Source organism: Tachyglossus aculeatus, chromosome 7 (genome assembly GCF_015852505.1).
Source record: "Tachyglossus aculeatus isolate mTacAcu1 chromosome 7, mTacAcu1.pri, whole genome shotgun sequence".
In the NCBI taxonomy this organism is placed as follows: domain Eukaryota; kingdom Metazoa; phylum Chordata; class Mammalia; order Monotremata; family Tachyglossidae; genus Tachyglossus; species Tachyglossus aculeatus.
The window spans coordinates 35,687,335-35,706,763 of NC_052072.1; the positions used below are offsets into that span (position 1 = coordinate 35,687,335).

At 45.2% G+C, this 19,429-nt stretch overlaps 1 protein-coding gene across 1 annotated transcript in view; it reads left to right on the forward strand.

The window, feature by feature from the left end:
* Positions 1-6,392: 6,392 nt before the first annotated feature.
* The window catches only part of PRSS16 (serine protease 16), a 52,010-nt gene continuing 38,973 nt past the window's right edge, over positions 6,393-19,429 (forward strand). Inside the window, exons 1-3 of the mRNA XM_038749648.1 lie at positions 6,393-6,605; positions 15,756-15,937; positions 18,449-18,681. Coding sequence (XP_038605576.1) covers positions 6,417-6,605; positions 15,756-15,937; positions 18,449-18,681 — 604 coding nt within the window. The 5' untranslated portion in view covers positions 6,393-6,416. The remainder of the gene's footprint in view (positions 6,606-15,755; positions 15,938-18,448; positions 18,682-19,429) is intronic.

Here is a 19,429-nt window from a genome sequence, read left to right on the forward strand (position 1 = left end):
TAGAATATTGTGTTCTAATTCTATATTAGAATGCTATATTTTATTTTATATGGTATGCTGATACTTTTCTGGAGAAGCAGCGTGGCTCAGGGGAAAGAGCCCGGGCTTTGGAGTCAGAGGGCATGGGTTCAAATCCCGACTCCGCCAATTGTCAGCTGTGTGACTTCGGGCAAGTCTTTTAACTTCTCTGGGCCTCAGTTCCCTCATCTGGAAAATGGGGATGAAGACTGTGAGCCCCCCGTGGGACAACCTGATCACCTTGTGACCTCCCCAGCGCTTAGAACAGCACCCATATATGTGTATATATGTTTGTACGTTCTAGACTGCAAGCCCGCTGTTGGGTAGGGACCGTCTCTATATGTTGCCAACTTGGACTTCCCAAGCGCTTAGTACAGTGCTCTGCACACAGTAAGCGCTCAATCAATCAATCAGTCACTCAATCAATCAATCAATTGTATTTATTGAGCACTTACTGTGTGCAGGGCACTGTACTAAGCGCTTGGGAAGTACAAGTTGGCAACATATAGAGACAGTCCCTACCCAACAGTCTAAAAGGGGGAGATAAATACGATTGAATGAATGAATGTACGTATTTATTACTCTATTTATTTATTTATTTTATTTGTACATATTTATTCTATTTATTTTATTTTGTTAATATGTTCTGTTTTGTGGTCTGTCTCCCCCTTCTAGACTGTGAGCCCGCTGTTAGGTTGGGACTGTCTCTAGATGTTGCCAACTTGGACTTCCCAAGCGCTTAGTATAGTGCTCTGCACACAGTAAGCGCTCAATAAATACGATTGAATGAATGAATGAATGCTTTGCACATAGTAAGCGCTTAATAAATGCCATTATTATTATTATTTCTAAAATTTTATGGAATTGGTCCATCAATGGTGTTTATTGAGCGCTTACTGTGTGTAGAGCACTGTACTAAGAGCACGGGCGAGCACAATCTGAGTTGGTATTCATTCATTATTCATTCAGTCAATCGTATTTATCGAGTGCTTTACTGTGTGCAGAGCACTGTACTAAGCGCTTGGGAAGTACAAATCGGCCACATATAGAGACGGTCCCTATCCAGCAACGGGCTCACAGTCTATAAGGGGGAGACAGACAACAAAACATGTAGACAGGTGTCAATGCCATCAGAATACTTCCCAAGCGCTTAGTACAGTGCTCTGCACACAGTAAACGCTCAATAAATACGAGTGAATGAACGAATAGAATTATAGCTATAAGCACATCCTATAGCGAAACAGCGTGGCTTAGTGGAAAGAGCCCGGGCTTAGGAGTGGGAGGTCGTGGGTTCTAAACTTCCCAAGCGCTTAGTACAGTGCTCTGCACACAGTAAGCGCTCAATAAATACGATTGATTGATTGACAGTGAGCCCCCTCCTTCCTCTCCCCCTCGTCCCCCTCTCCATCCCCCCCGCTTTACCTCCTTCCCTTCCCCACAGCACCTGTCTATATGTATATATGTTTGTATGTATTTATTACTCTATTTATTTATTTATTTTACTTGTACATATCTATTCAATGTATTTTATTTTGTTAATATGTTTGGTTTTGTTCTCTGTCTCCCCCTTCTTGACTGTGAGCCCCCTGTTGGGTAGGGACCGTCTCTCTATGTTGCCAACTTGTCCTTCCCAAGCGCTTAGTACAGTGCTCTGCACACAGTAAGCGCTCAATACGATTGATGATGATGATGAATAAATACGATTGATTGATTGATTGATTGATTCTATTTAATTTTGTTAATGTGTTTGGTTTTGTTGTCCGTCTCCCCCTTCTAGACTGTGAGCCCACTGTTGGGTAGGGACCGTCTCTCTATGTTGCCAACTTGTCCTTCCCAAGCGCTTAGTACAGCGCTCTTCACATAGTAAGCGCTCAATGAATACGATTGATGATGATGATGAATAAATACGATTGATTGATTGATTGATTCTATTTAATTTTGTTAATATGTTTGGTTTTGTTGTCCGTCTCCCCCTTCTAGACTGTGAGCCCACTGTTGGGTAGGGACTGTCTCTGTATGTTGCCAACTTGTACTTCCCAAGCGCTTAGTACAGTGCTCTGCACACAGTAAGCGCTCAATAAATACGATTGATTGACAGTGAGCCCCCTCCTTCCCCCGGCCTTCCGTCCTTCCCTTCCCCACAGCACCTGTATATATGTTTGTACGGATCTATTACTCTATTTATTTATTTATTTTACTTGTACATATCTATTCAATTTATTTTATTTTGTTAATATGTTTGATTTTGTGCTCTGTCTCCCCCTTCTAGACTGTGAGCCCACTGTTGGGTAGGGACCGTCCCTCTATGTTGCCAACTTGTCCTTCCCAAGCGCTTAGTCCAGTGCTCTGCACACAGTAAGCGTTCAATAAATAGGATTGATTGATTGATCGATTCCCCGCCTCCCCCGTCGCCCGCCATGACGAGAACAACTGCGCTCGGGTAGGCCGCCGAGCCCGACCGCGCATGCGCAGGGGCGGGGGGCGCAGCAAGGCGTGATTGACAGGCGCGGCCACCAATGAGAGGCCGTCCCGCTCCCAGAAGCCGTTGAACGGCCGAGTGGGGTCCCGCCTTCCTCTGCTCCCTCCCCTCCCGCCATTTTTTTTTTTTTTTTTTTTTTTTTTTTTTTTTACCTCAGGAGGCCTGTCCTTTTTTTCCTCGCCTTCGTCCCCCATTAAGACTGTGCTGTGCACCCATTAGGCGCTCAATAAATACTATTGAATAACTAACTGAATGTCCCTCAGGCTCGCCCCCCATTAACACTGTGCTGTGCACCCAGTAGTCGCTCAATAAATACGATTTAATAGCTGACTGACTGAATGTCCCTCAGGCTCGCCCCAGTTCCCCTTTCATCATCAATCATCATCATCAATCGTATTTATTGAGCGCTTACTATGTGCAGAGCACTGTACTAAGCGCTTGGGAAGTCCAAATTGGCAACCTATAGAGCCAGTCCCTACCCAACAGTGGGCTCACAGTCTAAAAGGGGGAGACAGAGAACAAAACCAAACATACTAACAAAATAAAATAAATAGGATAGATATGTACAAGTAAAATAAATAAATAGAGTAATAAATATGTACAACCATATATACATATAGACAGGTGCTGTGGGGAAGGGAAGGAGGTAAGATGGGGGGTTGGAGAGGGGGGAGGGGGAGAGGAAGGAAGGGGCTCAGTCAGGGAAGGCCTCCTGGAGGAGGTGAGCTCTCAGCAGGGCCTTGAAGGGAGGAAGAGAGCTAGCTTTCCCCCTCGCCCCCCATTAACACAGGGCTGTGCACCCAATAGCCGCTCAATAAATCAATCAATCGTATTTACTGAGCGCTTACTGTGTGCAGAGCACTGTACTAAGCGCTTGGGAAGTCCAAGTTGGCAACATGTACAGTCCCTACCCAACAGTGGGTTCACAGTCTAGAAGGGGGAGACAGAGAAAAAAATCAATCAATCAATCGTATTTATTGAGAGCTTACTGTGTGCAGAGCACTGGACTAAGCGCTTGGGAAGGACAAGTTGGCAACATATAGAGACAGTCCCTACCCAACAGGGGGCTCACAGTCTAGAAGGGGGAGACAGAGAACAAATCAATCAATCAATCAATCGTATTTATTGAGCAATTACTGTGTGCAGAGCACTGTACTAAGCGCTTGGGAAGTCCAAGTTGGCAACATATAGAGACGGTCCCTACCCAACAGGGGGCTCACAGTCTAGAAGGGGGAGACAGAGAACAAAACCAAACATACTAACAAAATAAAATAAATAGAATAGATATGTACAAGTAAAATAAATAAATAGAGTAATAAATATGTACAAACATATACATATATACAGGTGCTGTGGGGAAGGGAAGGAGGTAAGATCATCATCAATCATATTTACTGAGCGCTTACTGTGTGCAGAGCACTGTACTAAGCGCTTGGGAAGCCCAAGTTGGCAACATAGAGAGACGGTCCCTACCCAACAGCGAGCTCACAGTCTAGAAGGGGGAGACAGAGAACAAAACCAAACATACTAACAAAATAAAATAAATAGAATAGATATGTACAAGTAAAATAAATCAATAAATAGAGTAATAAATATGTACAAACTTATATACATATATACAGGTGCCGTGGGGAAGGGAAGGAGGGAGGATGGAGAGGGGGACGACCCTCAGGCTCTCCCCAGTTCCCCTTTCCCCCTCGCCCCCCCATTCACACAGGGCTGTGCACCTAATAGCCGCTCAGTCAATCAATCAATCGTATTTATTGAGCGCTTACTGTGTGCAGAGCACTGTACCAAGCGCTTGGGAAGTCCAAGTTGGCAACATATAGAGACAGTCCCTACCCAACAGGGGGCTCACAGTCTAGAAGGGGGAGACAGAGAACAAAACCAAACATACTAACAAAATAAAATAAATAGAATAGATATGTACAAGAAAAATAAATAGAGTAATAAATATGTACAAACATATATACATATATACAGGTGCTGTGGGGAAGGTAAGGAGGTAAGATGAGAGGGATGGAGAGGGGGACGAGGGGGAGAGGAAGGAAGGGGCTCAGTCTGGGACACAGGGGTGTGCACCCAGTAGCCGCTCAATAAATACGATTGAATAACTGACTGACTGTCCCTCAGGCTCCCCTTTCCCCCTCGCCCCCCATTAACACAGGGCTGTGCACCCAATAGCCGCTCAATCAATCAATCAATCGTATTTATTGAGCGCTTACTGTGTGCAGAGCACTGTACTAAGCGCTTGGGAAGTACAAGTTGGCAACATATAGATAATCAATCAATCAATCGTATTTATTGAGCGCTTACTGTGTGCAGAGCACTGTACTAAGCGCTTGGGAAGTACAAGTTGGCAACATATAGAGACGGCCCCTACCCAACAGTGGGCTCACAGTCGAGAAGGGGGAGACAGAGAACAAAACCAAACATACTAACAAAATAAAATAAAGAGAATAGATATGAACAAGTAAAATAAATAAATAGAGTAATAAATGTGGAGGCTTAGAGAAGCAGCATGGCTCAGTAGAAAAGATCCCGGGCTTTGGAGTCAGAGGTCGTGGGTTCAAATCCCGGCTCCGCCAGTTGTCAGCTGTGTGACTTTGTGCAGGTCACTTCACTTCTCTGTGCCTCAGTTACCTCATCTGTAAAATGGGGATGAAGACTGTGAGCCCCGCGTGGGACAACCTGATCACCTTGTAACCTCCCCAGCGCTTAGAACAGTGCTTTGTACATAGTAAGCGCTTAATAAATGCCATTATTATTATTATTATTATGTACAAACATATATACAGGTGCCGTGGGGAAGGGAAGGAGGTAAGATGAGGGGGATGGAGAGGGGGGTGAGGGGGAGAGGAAGGAAGGGGCTCAGTCTGGGACACAGGGCTGTGCACCCAGTAGCCACTCAATAAATTGTTGCCGACTTGTGCAACCCAACACAATAAGTTGTGTTGCCGACTTGGACTTCCCAAGCGCTTAGTCCAATCAATCAATCAATCAATCAATCAATCGTATTTATTGAGCGCTTACTGTGTGCAAAGCACTGTACTAAGCGCTTGGGAAGTCCAAGTTGGCAACATACAGAGACGGTCCCTACCCAACAGCGGGCTCACAGTCTAGAAGGGGGAGACAGATTTGCCACCTTGTATTTCCCAAGCGCTTAGTCCAGTGCTCTGCACACAGTAAGCGCTCAATAAATACGATTGATTGATACTAACAAAATAAAATAGAATAGATATGTACAAGTAAAATAAATAGAGTAATAAATATGTACAAACATATATACACATATACAGGTGCCGTGGGGAAGGGAAGGAGGTAAGATGAGAGGGATGGAGAGGGGGACGAGGGGGAGAGGAAGGAAGGGGCTCAGTCTGGGACACAGGGCTGTGCACCCAGTGGCCGCTCAATAAATAGTTGCCGACTTGTGCAACGCAACACAATAAGTTGTGTGGCCGACTTGTACTTCCCAAGCGCTTAGTCCAATCAATCAATCGTATTTATTGAGCGCTTACTGTGTGCAGAGCGCTGGACTGTGAGCCCACTGTTGGGTAGGGACTGTCTCTATATGTTGCCAACTTGGACTTCCCAAGCGCTTAGTACAGTGCTCTGCGACATATAAGTACAAGTTGGCAACATATAGAGACAGTCCCTAACAGTGGGCTCACAGTCCAGCGCTTTAGCACACAGTAAGCGCTCAATAAATACGATTGATACGATTGAATAACTGACTGACTGTCCCTCAGGCTCCCCTTTCCCCCTCGCCCCCCAGTACCACAGGGCTGCGCGCCCAATGGCCGCTCAATAAGTACGATTGAATGACTGTTTGGACGTCCCCCAAGGCCCGCCCGCGTGACTCGAATGTCAAAGAGGGAGGGGACAGGGCGTCACGGGCCGGCCGCCCTCAGGACCCGTCATGGCCCCTCAGCGGGGCCTGAGGCAGTTGTTGTTGCTGCTAATGGCGGCCTTCTGCCCCCTTGGCTGGACCCTTTTCTCCAGACGGTTCAGGGCGTTTCCGGCCCCTCTGGCCTCGGGCCCGAGCGAGCAATGGTTCCAGCAGAGGCTGGACCACTTTAACGGGGCGGAGGGCCGAGTCTGGGACCAGGTAAATCAATCAATCAATCGTATTTATTGAGCGCTTACTGTGTGCGGAGCACTGTACTAAGCGCTTGGGAAGGACAAGTCGGCAACACATAGAGACGGCCCCTACCCAACAGTGGGGTCGGAAGAGCTTGACAGGGAACATGGCGGCGGGGGAGGGCGGACAACGGTTTCCCTGAGGCCCAACACGGCCCTGAGGGGAGCCAGGAGGCCGTGGCCCTGAGAGGAATAATAATAATAATAATAATAATAATAATAGCATTTATTAAGCGCTTACTATGCGCAAAGGAATCAATCAATCGTACTTATTGAGCGCTTACTGTGTGCAGAGCACTGTACTAAGCGCTTGGGAAGTCCAAGTTGGCAACATATAGAGACAGTCCCTACCCAACAGTGGGCTCGCAGTCTAAAAGAACTGTTCTAAGCGCTGGGGAGGATACAGAGTAATCAGGTTGTCCCATGGGGGGCCCCGCAGTCTTCATCCCCATTTTCCAGATGAGGGAACTGAGGCGCAGAGAAGCGAGGTGACTTGCCCAAAGTCACCCAGCCGACAAGCGGCAGAGCCGGGATTTGAAGCCATGACCTCCGACTCCAAAGCCCGGGCTCTTTCCACCGATCCCCATTTTCCAGATGAGGGAACTGAGGCGCAGAGAAGTGAGGTGACTTGCCCAAAGTCACCCAGCCGACAAGCGGCAGAGCCGGGATTTGAAGCCGTGACCTCGGACTCCAAACCGGGCTCTTTCCACCGATCCCCATTTTCCAGATGAGGGAACTGAGGCGCAGGGAAGTGAGGTGACTTGCCCAAAGTCACCCAGCCGACAAGTGGCAGAGCCGGGATTTGAAGCCGTGACCTCGGACTCCAAAGCCCGGGCTCTTTCCACTGATCCCCATTTTCCAGATGAGGGAACTGAGGTGCAGAGAAGTGAGGTGACTTGCCCAAAGTCACCCAGCCGACAAGTGGCAGAGCAGGGATTTGAACCCGTGACCTCGGACTCCAAAGCCCGGGCTCTTTCCACCGATCCCCATTTTCCAGATGAGGGAACTATTTTATTTTGTTAATATGTTTGGTTTTGTTCTCCGTCTCCCCCTTCTAGACTGTGAGCCCACTGTTGGGTAGGGATCGTCTCTAGATGTCACCAACTGGGACTTCCCAAGCGTTTAGTCCAGTGCTCCGCACACAGTAAGCGCCCAATAAATATGATTGATTGATTGATTGATTGGTATTTGTTAAGTGCTTACTACTAATTTAATGACGGCATTTATTAAGCGCTTACTATGTGCCAAGCACTGTTCTAAGCGCTGGGGAGGTTACAAGGCGATCGGGTTGCCCCACGGGGGGCTCACAGTTTTAATCCCCATTTTCCAGATGAGGGAACTGAGGCACAGAGAAGTGACTTGCCCAAGATCACACAGCTGACAAATGGCAGAGTCGGGATTAGAACCCATGACCTGTGACTCCCAAGCCCGTGATCTTTCCACTGAGCCACGCTGCTTCTCTATGCTGCTCCTCACAACGACCCTATTTAATAATAGTAATAATTCATTCATTAATCGTATTTCCTGAGCGTTTACTGTGAGCCCACTGTTGGGTAGGGACCTTCTCTATATGTTGCCAACTTGGACTTCCCAAGCGCTTAGTACAGTGCTCTGCACACAGTAAGCGCTCAATACATACGATTGATTGATTGATTGATTACTGTGTGTAGAGCACTGGACTAAGCGCTTGGAAAATACAATTCAGCAACAGATAGAGACAGTCGCTACCCAACAACGGGCTCAGTGGACAGGTATCAATGCCATCAGAATCGATAAATAGAATTATATATATATATATATATATATATATGCACATCAGTAATAAAATAGAGTAAATGATGATGGCATTTGTTAAGCGCTTCCTGTGTGCAAAGCACTGTTCTAAGCGCCAGGGTAGATAACAATAATAATAATAATGATGATGGTATTTGTTAAGCGCTTACTATGTGCCAGGCACGGTACTAAGCGCCGGGGTGATGACAAGCAAATCGGGTTGGACACAGTCCCTGTCCGTGGCTCAATGGAAAGAGCGCGGGCTTTGGAGTCCGAGGTCATGGGTTCAAATCCCAGCTCTGCCAATTGTCAGCTGGGTGACTTTGGGCAAGTCACTTCACTTCTCCGGGCCTCAGTTACCTCATCTGTTAAATGGGGATTAAGACTGTGAGCCTCCTGTGGGACAACCTGATCACTTTGTAACCTCCCCAGCGCTTAGAACGGTGCTTTGCACATAGTAAGCGCTTAATAAATGCCATTATTATTATTATTATTATTATTATTAATCCCCATTTTACAGATGGGGGAACCGAGGCCCAGAGAAGTGAAGCGACTTGCTCAAGGCGACCCAGCAGAGAAGCAGTGTGGCTTAGTGGCAAGAGCCTGGGCTTGGGAGGATGTGGGTTCTAATCCTGGCTCCGCCACTCGTCTGTGAACTTGGGCAAGCCCCTTAACTTCTCTGTGCCTCAGTTACCCCCCACTGTAAAATGGGACTTGAGACTGGGAGCCCCACGGGAGACAACCTGATGACCTTGATCCAGCGTTCAGAACAGTGCTTGGCACACAGAGAATCAATCAATCGTATTTATTGAGCGCTTACTGTGTGCAGAGCACTGTACTAAGCGCTTGGGAAGTACAAGTTGGCAACATATAGAGACAGCCCCTACCCAACAGCGGGCTCTCAGTCTAGAAGAAGCAGCGTGGCTCAGTGGAAATGGAAAGAGCCTGGGCTTTGGAGTCAGAGGTCATGGGTTCAAATCCTGGCTGCGCCAATTGTCAGCTGTGTGACTTGGGGCAAGCCACTTCACTTCTCTGTGCCTCAGTTACCTCATCTGTAAAATGGGGATTAAGACTGTGCACCCCCTGTGGGACAACCTGATCGCCTTGTAACCTCCCCGGCGCTTAGAACAGTGCTCTGCACATAGTAAGCGCTTAATAAATGCCATCATTATTATTATTGTTATTATAGTAAGCTGGCTGTTTTGTTTTGTTGTGTGTCTCCCCCCTTCTAGAATGTGAGCCCGCTTAGTACAGTGCCAAGTGCTTAGTACAGTGCTCTGCACACAGTAAGCACTCAATAAATACGATTGAATGAATGTTGGATAGAGATTGTCTGTATTTGCCGAGTTGTAATAATAATAATGACGGTATTTGTTAAGCGCTTACTTTGTGCCAAGCACTGTGCCAAGGTTATCAGGTTGTCCCACGTGGGGTTCACAGTCTTAATCCTCATTTTATAGGTGAGGTAACCGAGGCACAGAGATGTGAAGTGACTTGCCCAGGGTCACACAGCTGACAAGTGGCAGAGCCGGGATTAGAACCCATAATAATAATAATAATGATGGCATTTTTAAGTGCTTACTATGTGCAAAGCACTGTTGTAAGTGCTGGGGAGGTTACAAGTGATCAGGTTGTCCCATGGGGGGCCTCACAGTCTTAATCCCCATTTTCCAGATGAGGTAACTGAGGCACAGAGAAGTGAAGTGACTTGCCCAAAGTAACACAGCCGACAATTGGCAGAGCCGGGATTAGAACCCATGACCTCTGGCTCCCAAACCCGGGCTCTTTCCACTGATCAGCGCTGCAAAGTGTACTTTCCAAGCGCTTAGTACAGTGGTCTGCACATTGTAAGCGCTCAGAAACTACAATTGAATGAATAAGCGCTTAACAAATGCCATAATTATAAGCGGCGGAGGTAGGATTAGAACCCACGTCCTCCTGACTCTCAAGCCCGGGTTGTTGCCACTACGCCCTACTTTCATTCAATCGTGGTAGGGCAGAACTTAAACTAGGCAGTGTGGCTCAGTGGAAAGAGCACGGGCTTTGGAGTCAGAGGTAATGGGTTCTAATTCCGCTCTGCCACTTAATGATAATAATAATAATGATGGCATTTGTTAAGCGCTTACTATGTGCAGAGCACTGTTCTAAGCGCTGGTGGGGATACAAGGTGATCAAGTTGTCCCACGTGGGGCTCACAATCTTAATCCCCATTTTACAGGTGAGGTAACTGAGGCTCGGCGAAGTCAAGTGCCTTGCCCAAGGCCACACAGCAGACATGTGGCGCAGCTGGGATTCGAACCCATGACCTCCGACTCCAAAGCCTGGGCTCTTTCCACTGAGCCACGCTGCTTCTCGCTTGTCAGCCGTGTGACCCTGGGCGAGTCCCTTCACTTCTCTGTGCCTCAGTTACCTCATCTGTAAAATGGGGATTAAGACTGGGAGCCCCCCGTGGGACACCCTGATCACCTTGTAACCTCCTCGGCGCTTAGAACAGTGCTTTGCACATAGTAAGCGCTTAATACATACCATGATTATTATTATTATTATTACTACAGCCCCCCACCCCCAGGCAGTGAGGGGCTATTCATTCCCCTCAATAAAGCGCTCAGTAAGCACTCAATAAATACGATTGATTGATTGATTGATTCATTCATTCATTCAATCGTATTTATTGAGCTCTTACTGTGTGTGCCTCTAGAGCACTGTACTAAACGCTTGGGAAGTCCAAGTTGGCAACATATGGAGACGGTCCCTACCCAACAGTGGGCTCACAGTCTAGAAGGGGGAGACAAAAAGAGGGGGTGGGTGGGTGCATTATTCCCAAATTCTGTGGGCTGGGGGATTCTCGTTTTACCTTGGATTTAAAGTAAACTCCCTTTGGCTCTGAACTGGCCAGATGGTGGGTCCTCCCTTTTGATTCTCCCAGAAGGTTCGGGTTCCCGGTCGTTGAAAATGTCGAGACTTCTCTATTTTGCAGTTTGGAGCATTTGACCCCAAGAACTCGGAGCCAGGAAATTCCCCAAATTTCCTGCCGGTCAACGTGCTTCTGAAACCGCGGCCAAGACGGCCCTTCCGTCTGTACTGTTTAACCTGGTGCTGTCATTCTCGTTTCCCCTTATTTTATTTCGTCAGTGTGTTTGGTTATATATACATATATATGTGGTGTGTTTGGTTATATAAACTTATATACATATATACAGGTGCTGTGGGGAAGGGAAGTGTGTTTGGGTTTGTTCTCCGTCTCCCCCTTTTAGACTGTGAGCCCACTGTTGGGTAGGGACTGTCTCTATATGTTGCCAACTTGGACTTCCCAGGCGCTTAGTACAGTGCTCTGCACACAGTAAGCGCTCAATAAATACGATTGATTAATTGATTGAGTTGTGAGGGCGGGGGAAAAAATCCCCTAAAAGTACCATCGTTTTGCAGACTGAGGCGGAAATTGGCTTTTGCTGCTCGGGGAATTGAGAGGAAACAGTGCTGTCAGCTCCATTCCCACGTATGTCCAATTTTAAACATGCTGCTCAGGCGAAACGGCCATGGAGAAAATCTTTTGCCTCCAGGAACGAACACTGGAAGTAAAATAACTTTTGAAGGTCTCTGTCCAGGAGAGAGTAGAGATCGAAACCCCTAATTTTTTTATTCCAACCATCCTATTTATTTTATTTTTAATATGTTTTGTTCTCTGTCTCCCCCTTCTAGACCGTGAGCCCGCCGTTGGGTAGGGACTGTCTCTATATGTTCCCAACTTGTACTTCCCAAGTGCTTAGTACAGTGCTCTGCACACAGTAAGCGCTCAATAAATACGATTGATTGATTGATAAACTTGTTAACTTTAGCACTGCATTTTTTAATTTCCCTCCCACATTGAAAGGGAACAAAGCGCAGGGCATATTTAAAAAAAAAAACTTGCCCGGAGCCTTACCACTTATTCTAAAAGTGGGTTTATTTTTATGGCCATATTTTAATTAAGGTGTATCTAGATGTTTTGATAGGTTATAATTTCCCTGGGTCGTTTTAAAGTTTACCTATTTTAAAGCCACACGTCCTTCTGCATTTCTTCTTCAATCGATTAATATTTATTGAGCACTTCTAATAATATTAATGACGTCATTTGTTAAGCGCTTACTATGTGCCAAGTTCTAAGAGCTGGGGGAGACATAAGGTAATCAGGTTTTCCCACACGGGGCTCACATTCTTAATCCCCATTTTACAAATGAGGTCACTGAGGCACAGAGAATTAAGTGACTTGCCCAAACGTGCAGAACACTGTACTAAGTGCTTGGGAGAGTACAATGCTACAAAATTAGCAGACATGTTCCCTGCCTGTAATGGGTTTACAGTTGAGAAGGGCAGATTGAAGTTAAGAGCAGCGTTGCTCTTACCCGGGCTTGGGAGTCAGATGTCAAATTTCTAATCCTGTCTCCTCCACTTGTCAGCTGTGTGACTTTGGGCAAGTCACTTAACTTCTCTGGGCCTCAGTTACTTCATTGGTAAAATGGGGGTGAAGACTGTGAGCCCCACGTGGGACAACATCATCACCTTGTATCCCCCCAGCGCTTAGAACGGTGCTTGGCACATAGTAAGCGCTTAACAAATGCCATTATTATTATCATTATTATTATATGTGACTTAAAGATATATTCTTTGTTGCCAGTCAGAGATCATCCATTTTAGGTAAAATTATTAAATTCATTATAGGCACCACTTCTCCACTTTATTGCTGGAAATGTTAGACCAATTGCTGGAACTTTACATATGCGTGCATTGATGAAGAAATTCCTAAACATTGTACATCAGGTCTCATCCCTCTTACTTAAGAACTTGTTTTCCACTACATCCCAATTGTTATCCTTAATTGCTCTCAAGATAACTTACTCATTGTCTGTAGAAGTTCCCAAACTGCCTGGTACTTTCTGTTCATTCAAATAGGATGGGCCACGGATCTCTTTCTCTTCAAAGCCCCTCATTTATTCATTCAGTCGTATTTATTGAGTGCCTGCTGTGTGCAGAGCACTGTACTAAGCGCTTGGGAAGTACAAGTCGGCAACGTATGGAGACGGTCCCTACCCAACAACAGGCTCAGAAATCACATCTCCTTCAAGAGGCCTCTCCCCTGATTAATCTCTAATCTTCCATAATGACAATAGTCATCGTATTTGTTAAGTGCTTACTATATGCCAGGCACTCTATTAAGCGCCAGGTTGATACAACATAATCAGATTAAATATAGTCTTTGTCCCCCATGGGACTCAGTCTAAGGGAAAAGGAGAACAAGAATTGAATCCCTGTTTTACAGATGAGTGTCCCACATGGGACTCAGTCTAAGGGAAAAGGAGGACAAGAATGGAATCCCTGTTTTACAGATGAGGAAACTGAGGCAAAGAGAAGGTACCTAATTTGCCCAAGGTCAAACAGCAAGTAAGTAGCAGAGCTGTGATTAAAGCCCAGGTCCTTGATTCCCCCCAGGCCTGTGCTTTCTTCACAAGGCCACTTAATAGCCTCCTCTTCCTGTTGCCTGCTCAGTATGCTGAGAGGCACCACATAAGTATTCGAGTACTCACAGTGCTCAGTAGCACTTCCATGCGTAGCTTACTCACTACCCTATTATTTAAGCACCAACTCCTGTACGAATATCCTTTTCCTTCTTCCTTCTATATATGCTTTACTTTGGAGTCTGTCTCCCTTAAGCAGAGTGGCTACGTGGAAAGAGCCCGGGCTTTGGAGTCAGTAGTCGTAGGTTCAAATCCTGGCTCTGCCAGTTGTCAGCTGTGTGGCTTTGGACAAGTCACTTCACTTCTCTGGGCCTCAGTTACCTCATCTGTAAAATGGGGATTGACTGTGAGCCCCCCGTGGGACAACCTGATCACCTTGTCACCTCCCCAGTGCTTAGAACTGTGCTTTGCATATAGTAAGCGCTTAATAAATGCCATTATTATTATTATTATAAGATCCTTGAGGGCAGGAATTGCCTACTGTCTTAACTCTTTCCAAACATCCAGCAGTATGCATTCATTCATTCAATCGTATTTATTGAGCACTTGCTGTGTGCAGAACACTGTACTAAGCGCTTGGAAAGTACAGTTTGGCAACAGATAGAGACTATGTCTACCTAACAGCGGGCTCACAGTCCAGAAAGGGGAGACAGACAACAAAATCGATTTATCGATTGAGAAAATGTATCTCTTTTCAAAACTTGTTTCTTGATTGACTCCCCTTCCAATGTTCTTTTCTCTCTTTACTCTCTGTCTTTGAGGTAGGAAAATCATTTGGTATGTGGGTGTATGCATTAGGCAAAATTTTGTTCCATTGGCTATTAGGCCAACATTCAGAAGAAATAAGAATCATTAATTACTCTGACTCTTACATACCCCGGAATCAGTCAATCCATCGTATTTATTGAGTGATTACTATGTGCAGAGCCCTGTACTAAGCACTTACAATATAGATAACAATATAACAAAGTTGGCAGACACGTTCACTCCAATGAGTTTACAGGTCCAGAGTACGATCCAGTGTCCCTCAGTGCCTCAGCCTTGAATGGAAAACAATTCAATATTCTTCGGCTAGATTTGTGAAGTCATATTATTGAACGCCACGGAAATGTGTAATTGGAGTAACATCAGCTACTTATTTCTTACCTGATGCACCTCATTCCTACCCTTGTTGGTTTTGACAGCTACTGGAACCTGATTCTAACAGAGATCAGTTTTAATGTTAGAGTTACTTTTCCTGTGGCATAAGAAACTGGATGCTGGAGCATCTTTGTGTTTAATGTGTTTTTTGCGTGTCTTGGAGTACATTTTAAATCTTACCCTTAGATATATTTAGAAGGCAGGTTTCTTGTCTGAGTATAGGATAGTAGATGGAAACAGTGAAAATTGCAGAATCTGTTTAGTTGCTAATAACTATATTGCTTAGTCTGGTTACTTTCCCTTTCTTTTCAACTGTCACATTTGACTTTAGATTTGTCTTGAGGCTCGGAAGCATTTGAGTATGTAAAGGTCTTTGATAAGGTGAACTCTCTGGGAGAAGCGTTCGAATCAATGATTTCAACTCAGTGCTATGTCTGTTTCTAGAAGGATGTCTGACTGCCAACTTGTACTTCCCAAGCGCTTAGTACAGTGCTCTGCACACAGTAAGTGCTCAATAAATACGATTGATTGATTGATTGACTGATAAACAATCAGTGGTCAGCCCCAAGGGCAAGTACTAATTCATATGTCCTTCAGTTTGCAGGGTATATACGGAAAGAGCCTTTGACAAGGTATTGGCAGGGATTAAAATCAAACCGAAAAACAATCCCTAAGGAAAATCCGTAAATATTTCTTGCCCTCTCTCTTCGCAGCAATATTTCATTAATGATACATTCTATAAAACCGGCGGCCCAGTGTTCTTGATGATTGGAGGAGAGGGCCCTGCCAATCCAGCCTGGATGCAACATGGTACCTGGCTAACGTATGCTGAAAAACTGGGAGCTCTGTGCCTGTTGCTGGAACACCGGTTTTATGGTAAAAGCCATCCCACCAAGTAAGTTTTTATTTTGTTTTGTGTTTTGTGGGGACTTTTGTTTAAAGAAATTTTCAACTCAAGGTGGCTGACCACACGGAGGCAGTAATGACCGGCTGTAACAAGTGATTTCTACAGTCTCATAGGATGTCAAGGCTCCAATTTAAATTGCAGGGAGAGGGTAAAAGATCTGTATTCGTCTCAAGATTGTTTTGCTCATTCTCATTCCCACCTTTGATTTCACGGGATACTTTTTCAAAAAACCTGGCTTGTTTGCTTTGAGTCTTGGTAACCAAGTATGTTAAATTTGAATTTAAAACTTCTTATGAAGGTTGCAGAAAACCTATGTAAAAGAATCTCTTATTTATGTACATTCAAATAGCAGCTGTATTTCTAATTACCAATATAATGAATGTGTGTGATGTATATTTTTGAATAGAAAACCCTTCACAAGTTTTGATTAACTCGGTTCAAAGTGAGGATAGTTTCTCCCTAAACACTTTGGAAGTCAGTCTCAATAGAAAACCCTTCACAAGTTTTGATTAACTCGGTTCAAAGTGAGGATAGTTTCTCCCTAAACACTTTGGAAGTCAGTCTCCACTAATTTTTCTTTTTAATATGATAATAATGATGGCATTTGTTAAGCGCTTGCTATGTGCCAAGCACTGTTCTAAGCACTGGGGAGGATAGAAGGTGATCAGGTTATCCCACGTGGGGCTCACAGTCTTAATCCCCATTTTCCAAATGAGGTAACCGTGGCCCAGAGAAGTTAAGTGACTTTCCCAAAGTCACACAGCTGACAATTGGCAGAGGCAGGACTCAAACCCATGACCTCGGACTCCCAAGCCCGTGCTCTTTTCACTGAACCACGCTGCTTCTCAGCGTGGCTTTTTAGTTACTTCTGTGAACCTGCAGCTTTGAAGTCCTTCCCTTTCTGTGTGAAGCTACCGCAACCAAATGAGATCTCTGAGTGAATTGTGAATTCATCTGCTGCAATTATATACATTTCAGATTAGTATTTCTATTGAAGGAATCAAGAACTTTCAAAAATGGTATGCATATTGGAAGGCTCTCATGAGAACCAGAGTGGCTTATTGGAAAGAGGTTGGGCCTGTTAGGGAACCTCGATTTTAACCCTGGTGTTGCCCTATTGCCTGCTCTGTGACTTTAAGCAAGTAACTGAATTTCTCTGTGCTTCAGTTTCCTCATTTGTAAAACAGGGATTAAATGCCTCTTCTCCCCTCCACTTAAACTGTGAGATCCTTGCGAGGTAGGAGCTGTCTGGTCTGGTTATCTTAGTATCTACCCTAGCACTCATTCAAGTGCTTGACACACAGTAAGTGCTTAATAAATACCACTATTTCTTCCTTTGAAGCAAATATGGGAGATGTGGGAAGTTTCTGTCATAGATGCTCTTATTCTTGACTTTATGAAAGCTTGAGGAGTGATTGAATTGTTAACAGCCTATTCCTAGGAAGCATTATGTGGAGAGCTTCCATCCAGGTCAGACTATGATTCTTCATTGGCCATGTGGTTACATGACTGTTGTCCAGTTGAAGTGAAATAAATGGATTAACTTATTCCTGAGCACTTACTGTGGGGAGAGCACTGTACTATGTTCTTGGGAGAGGACAATATGACAGAGTTGGTAGACTAGTTCCCTGCCCAAAGTGAGCTTACAGTCTAGAGGGGAAGAACAGACATTAATATAAAATGAAACCATGGATATGTTCATAAATGCTGTGGGGCTAAAGAAACTGGCTAAACCGTCCACTTGGTTTTTGTCTCAGTGCACACAGAATCACAAAGAGGCAGACTTTTCTTGATATTACCGAATTATTCCTTCACTTACAAACCGTCACATTTTCCCAATGAACAAAGCGCCGAGCTCGCCTAGCTACCGTCACTCTTCAAATTTTAGATTGAAGGTTGAACAAGGAATATCTGTTTCCACAGCGAACTCATATTGTACTCTCCCAAGTGCTCTGCATTTAGTGAGCGCCCAGTGAAGACTTGCCCAAGATCATACGGGAGGAAAATGACAGAGCCAGGATTAGAACCTTAACTGACCCCCGGGCCGGGTCTCTTTCCACTAAGCCACACTGCTTCTCAACACTAGCAAGGACAAGAGGGTAGTTTGGGAGGCAGTAAAATGTGCTTAATAGTTGGAGGAATAAGATCAATGAAACCCTTCAGGGCTTTCATTGTTATGATGACCATTAATCTACCTAAACAATGCCAACATCACTGAACATTTATCGATCAAGGAAACAGCAACTGAAAAGTATGAGATCTTCCCAGGGTACGCAGCAAATCAATGGCAGAGTAATGATTCTTCTTCAGTGTCTTTTGAACGCTGGTTAAGTAGCCAATGAGACAAAAAAATCATACCCAAACATTCACAGTGAAGATTGATCTGATGCACTACAGTTGGTTTAAAAATGCGTGCTACAGTAATCTTCTCACCTGACAGATGAGCCTTAAGTGGGATTCCAGTCAACTGTAACGGTCTGTTTAACATTTGGTTCGTAGGGATCTGAGCACTTCCAACCTCCACTACCTCAGCAGCCGGCAAGCTTTGGCCGACCTCGCCCACTTCCGAACCGTGATGGCAGAGAAGCTAGGACTGGGCAATAACAAGTGGGTTGCCTTTGGAGGTTCTTATCCAGGATCTCTCGCGGCGTGGTTTCGACTGAAATATCCTCATTTGGTTGATGTCGCAGTAGCCACCAGCGCACCCATGTACGCTGTGATGAACTTTCCCGGTGAGTACACGACAGTTAGCGATTTCTGGTGACAGGAAATCTGAGACTCACTCGGCGGTTAGGCAAATGCCCGCAGAGATTTGGAACAGCAGCTTCAATAAGCAGGCCGTAGGGACACGAGAAATAGACTGCACTGTACTTTGTGGTATGGTGGGAGGCTCCCTTGATACTTACGAATACTTTCTGGAAGTCATGGATCCAGCCAGTGCCCCCAGAATTGCTCCGTGTAGGGATCGTAAGCGCGTTATGGGCGGGGAACTAGCGCTCAATAAATGCGATTGATTGCTAATTCTGTCATACTTTCCCAAGCGCTGTGGGCTGGGAATGTGCTTGTTCATTCATTCAGTCGTATTCACTGAGCGCTTACTGTGTGCAGAGCACTGTACTAAGCGCTTGGGAAGTACAAGTCGGCAACATATAGAGGCGGTCCTTACCCAGCAACGGGCTCACAGTCTAGAAGGGGGAGACAGAGAACGAAACAAAACATGTAGACAGGTGTCAAAATCGTCAGAATAAATAGAATTATAGCTACATGCGCACCGTTAACAAAATAAATAGAATAGTAAATATGTACAAGTAAAATAAATAGAGTAATAAAGCTGTACAGATATATTCAAGCGCTGTGGGGAGGGGAAAGAGGTAGGGTGGGGGAGAGGATTATATTGTAAGTGCGCAAATACGATTGACTGACTGACTGCTCTACACATAGTAAGTGCTCAGTAAGCTGCTTCATGGGAAAGATCATGGC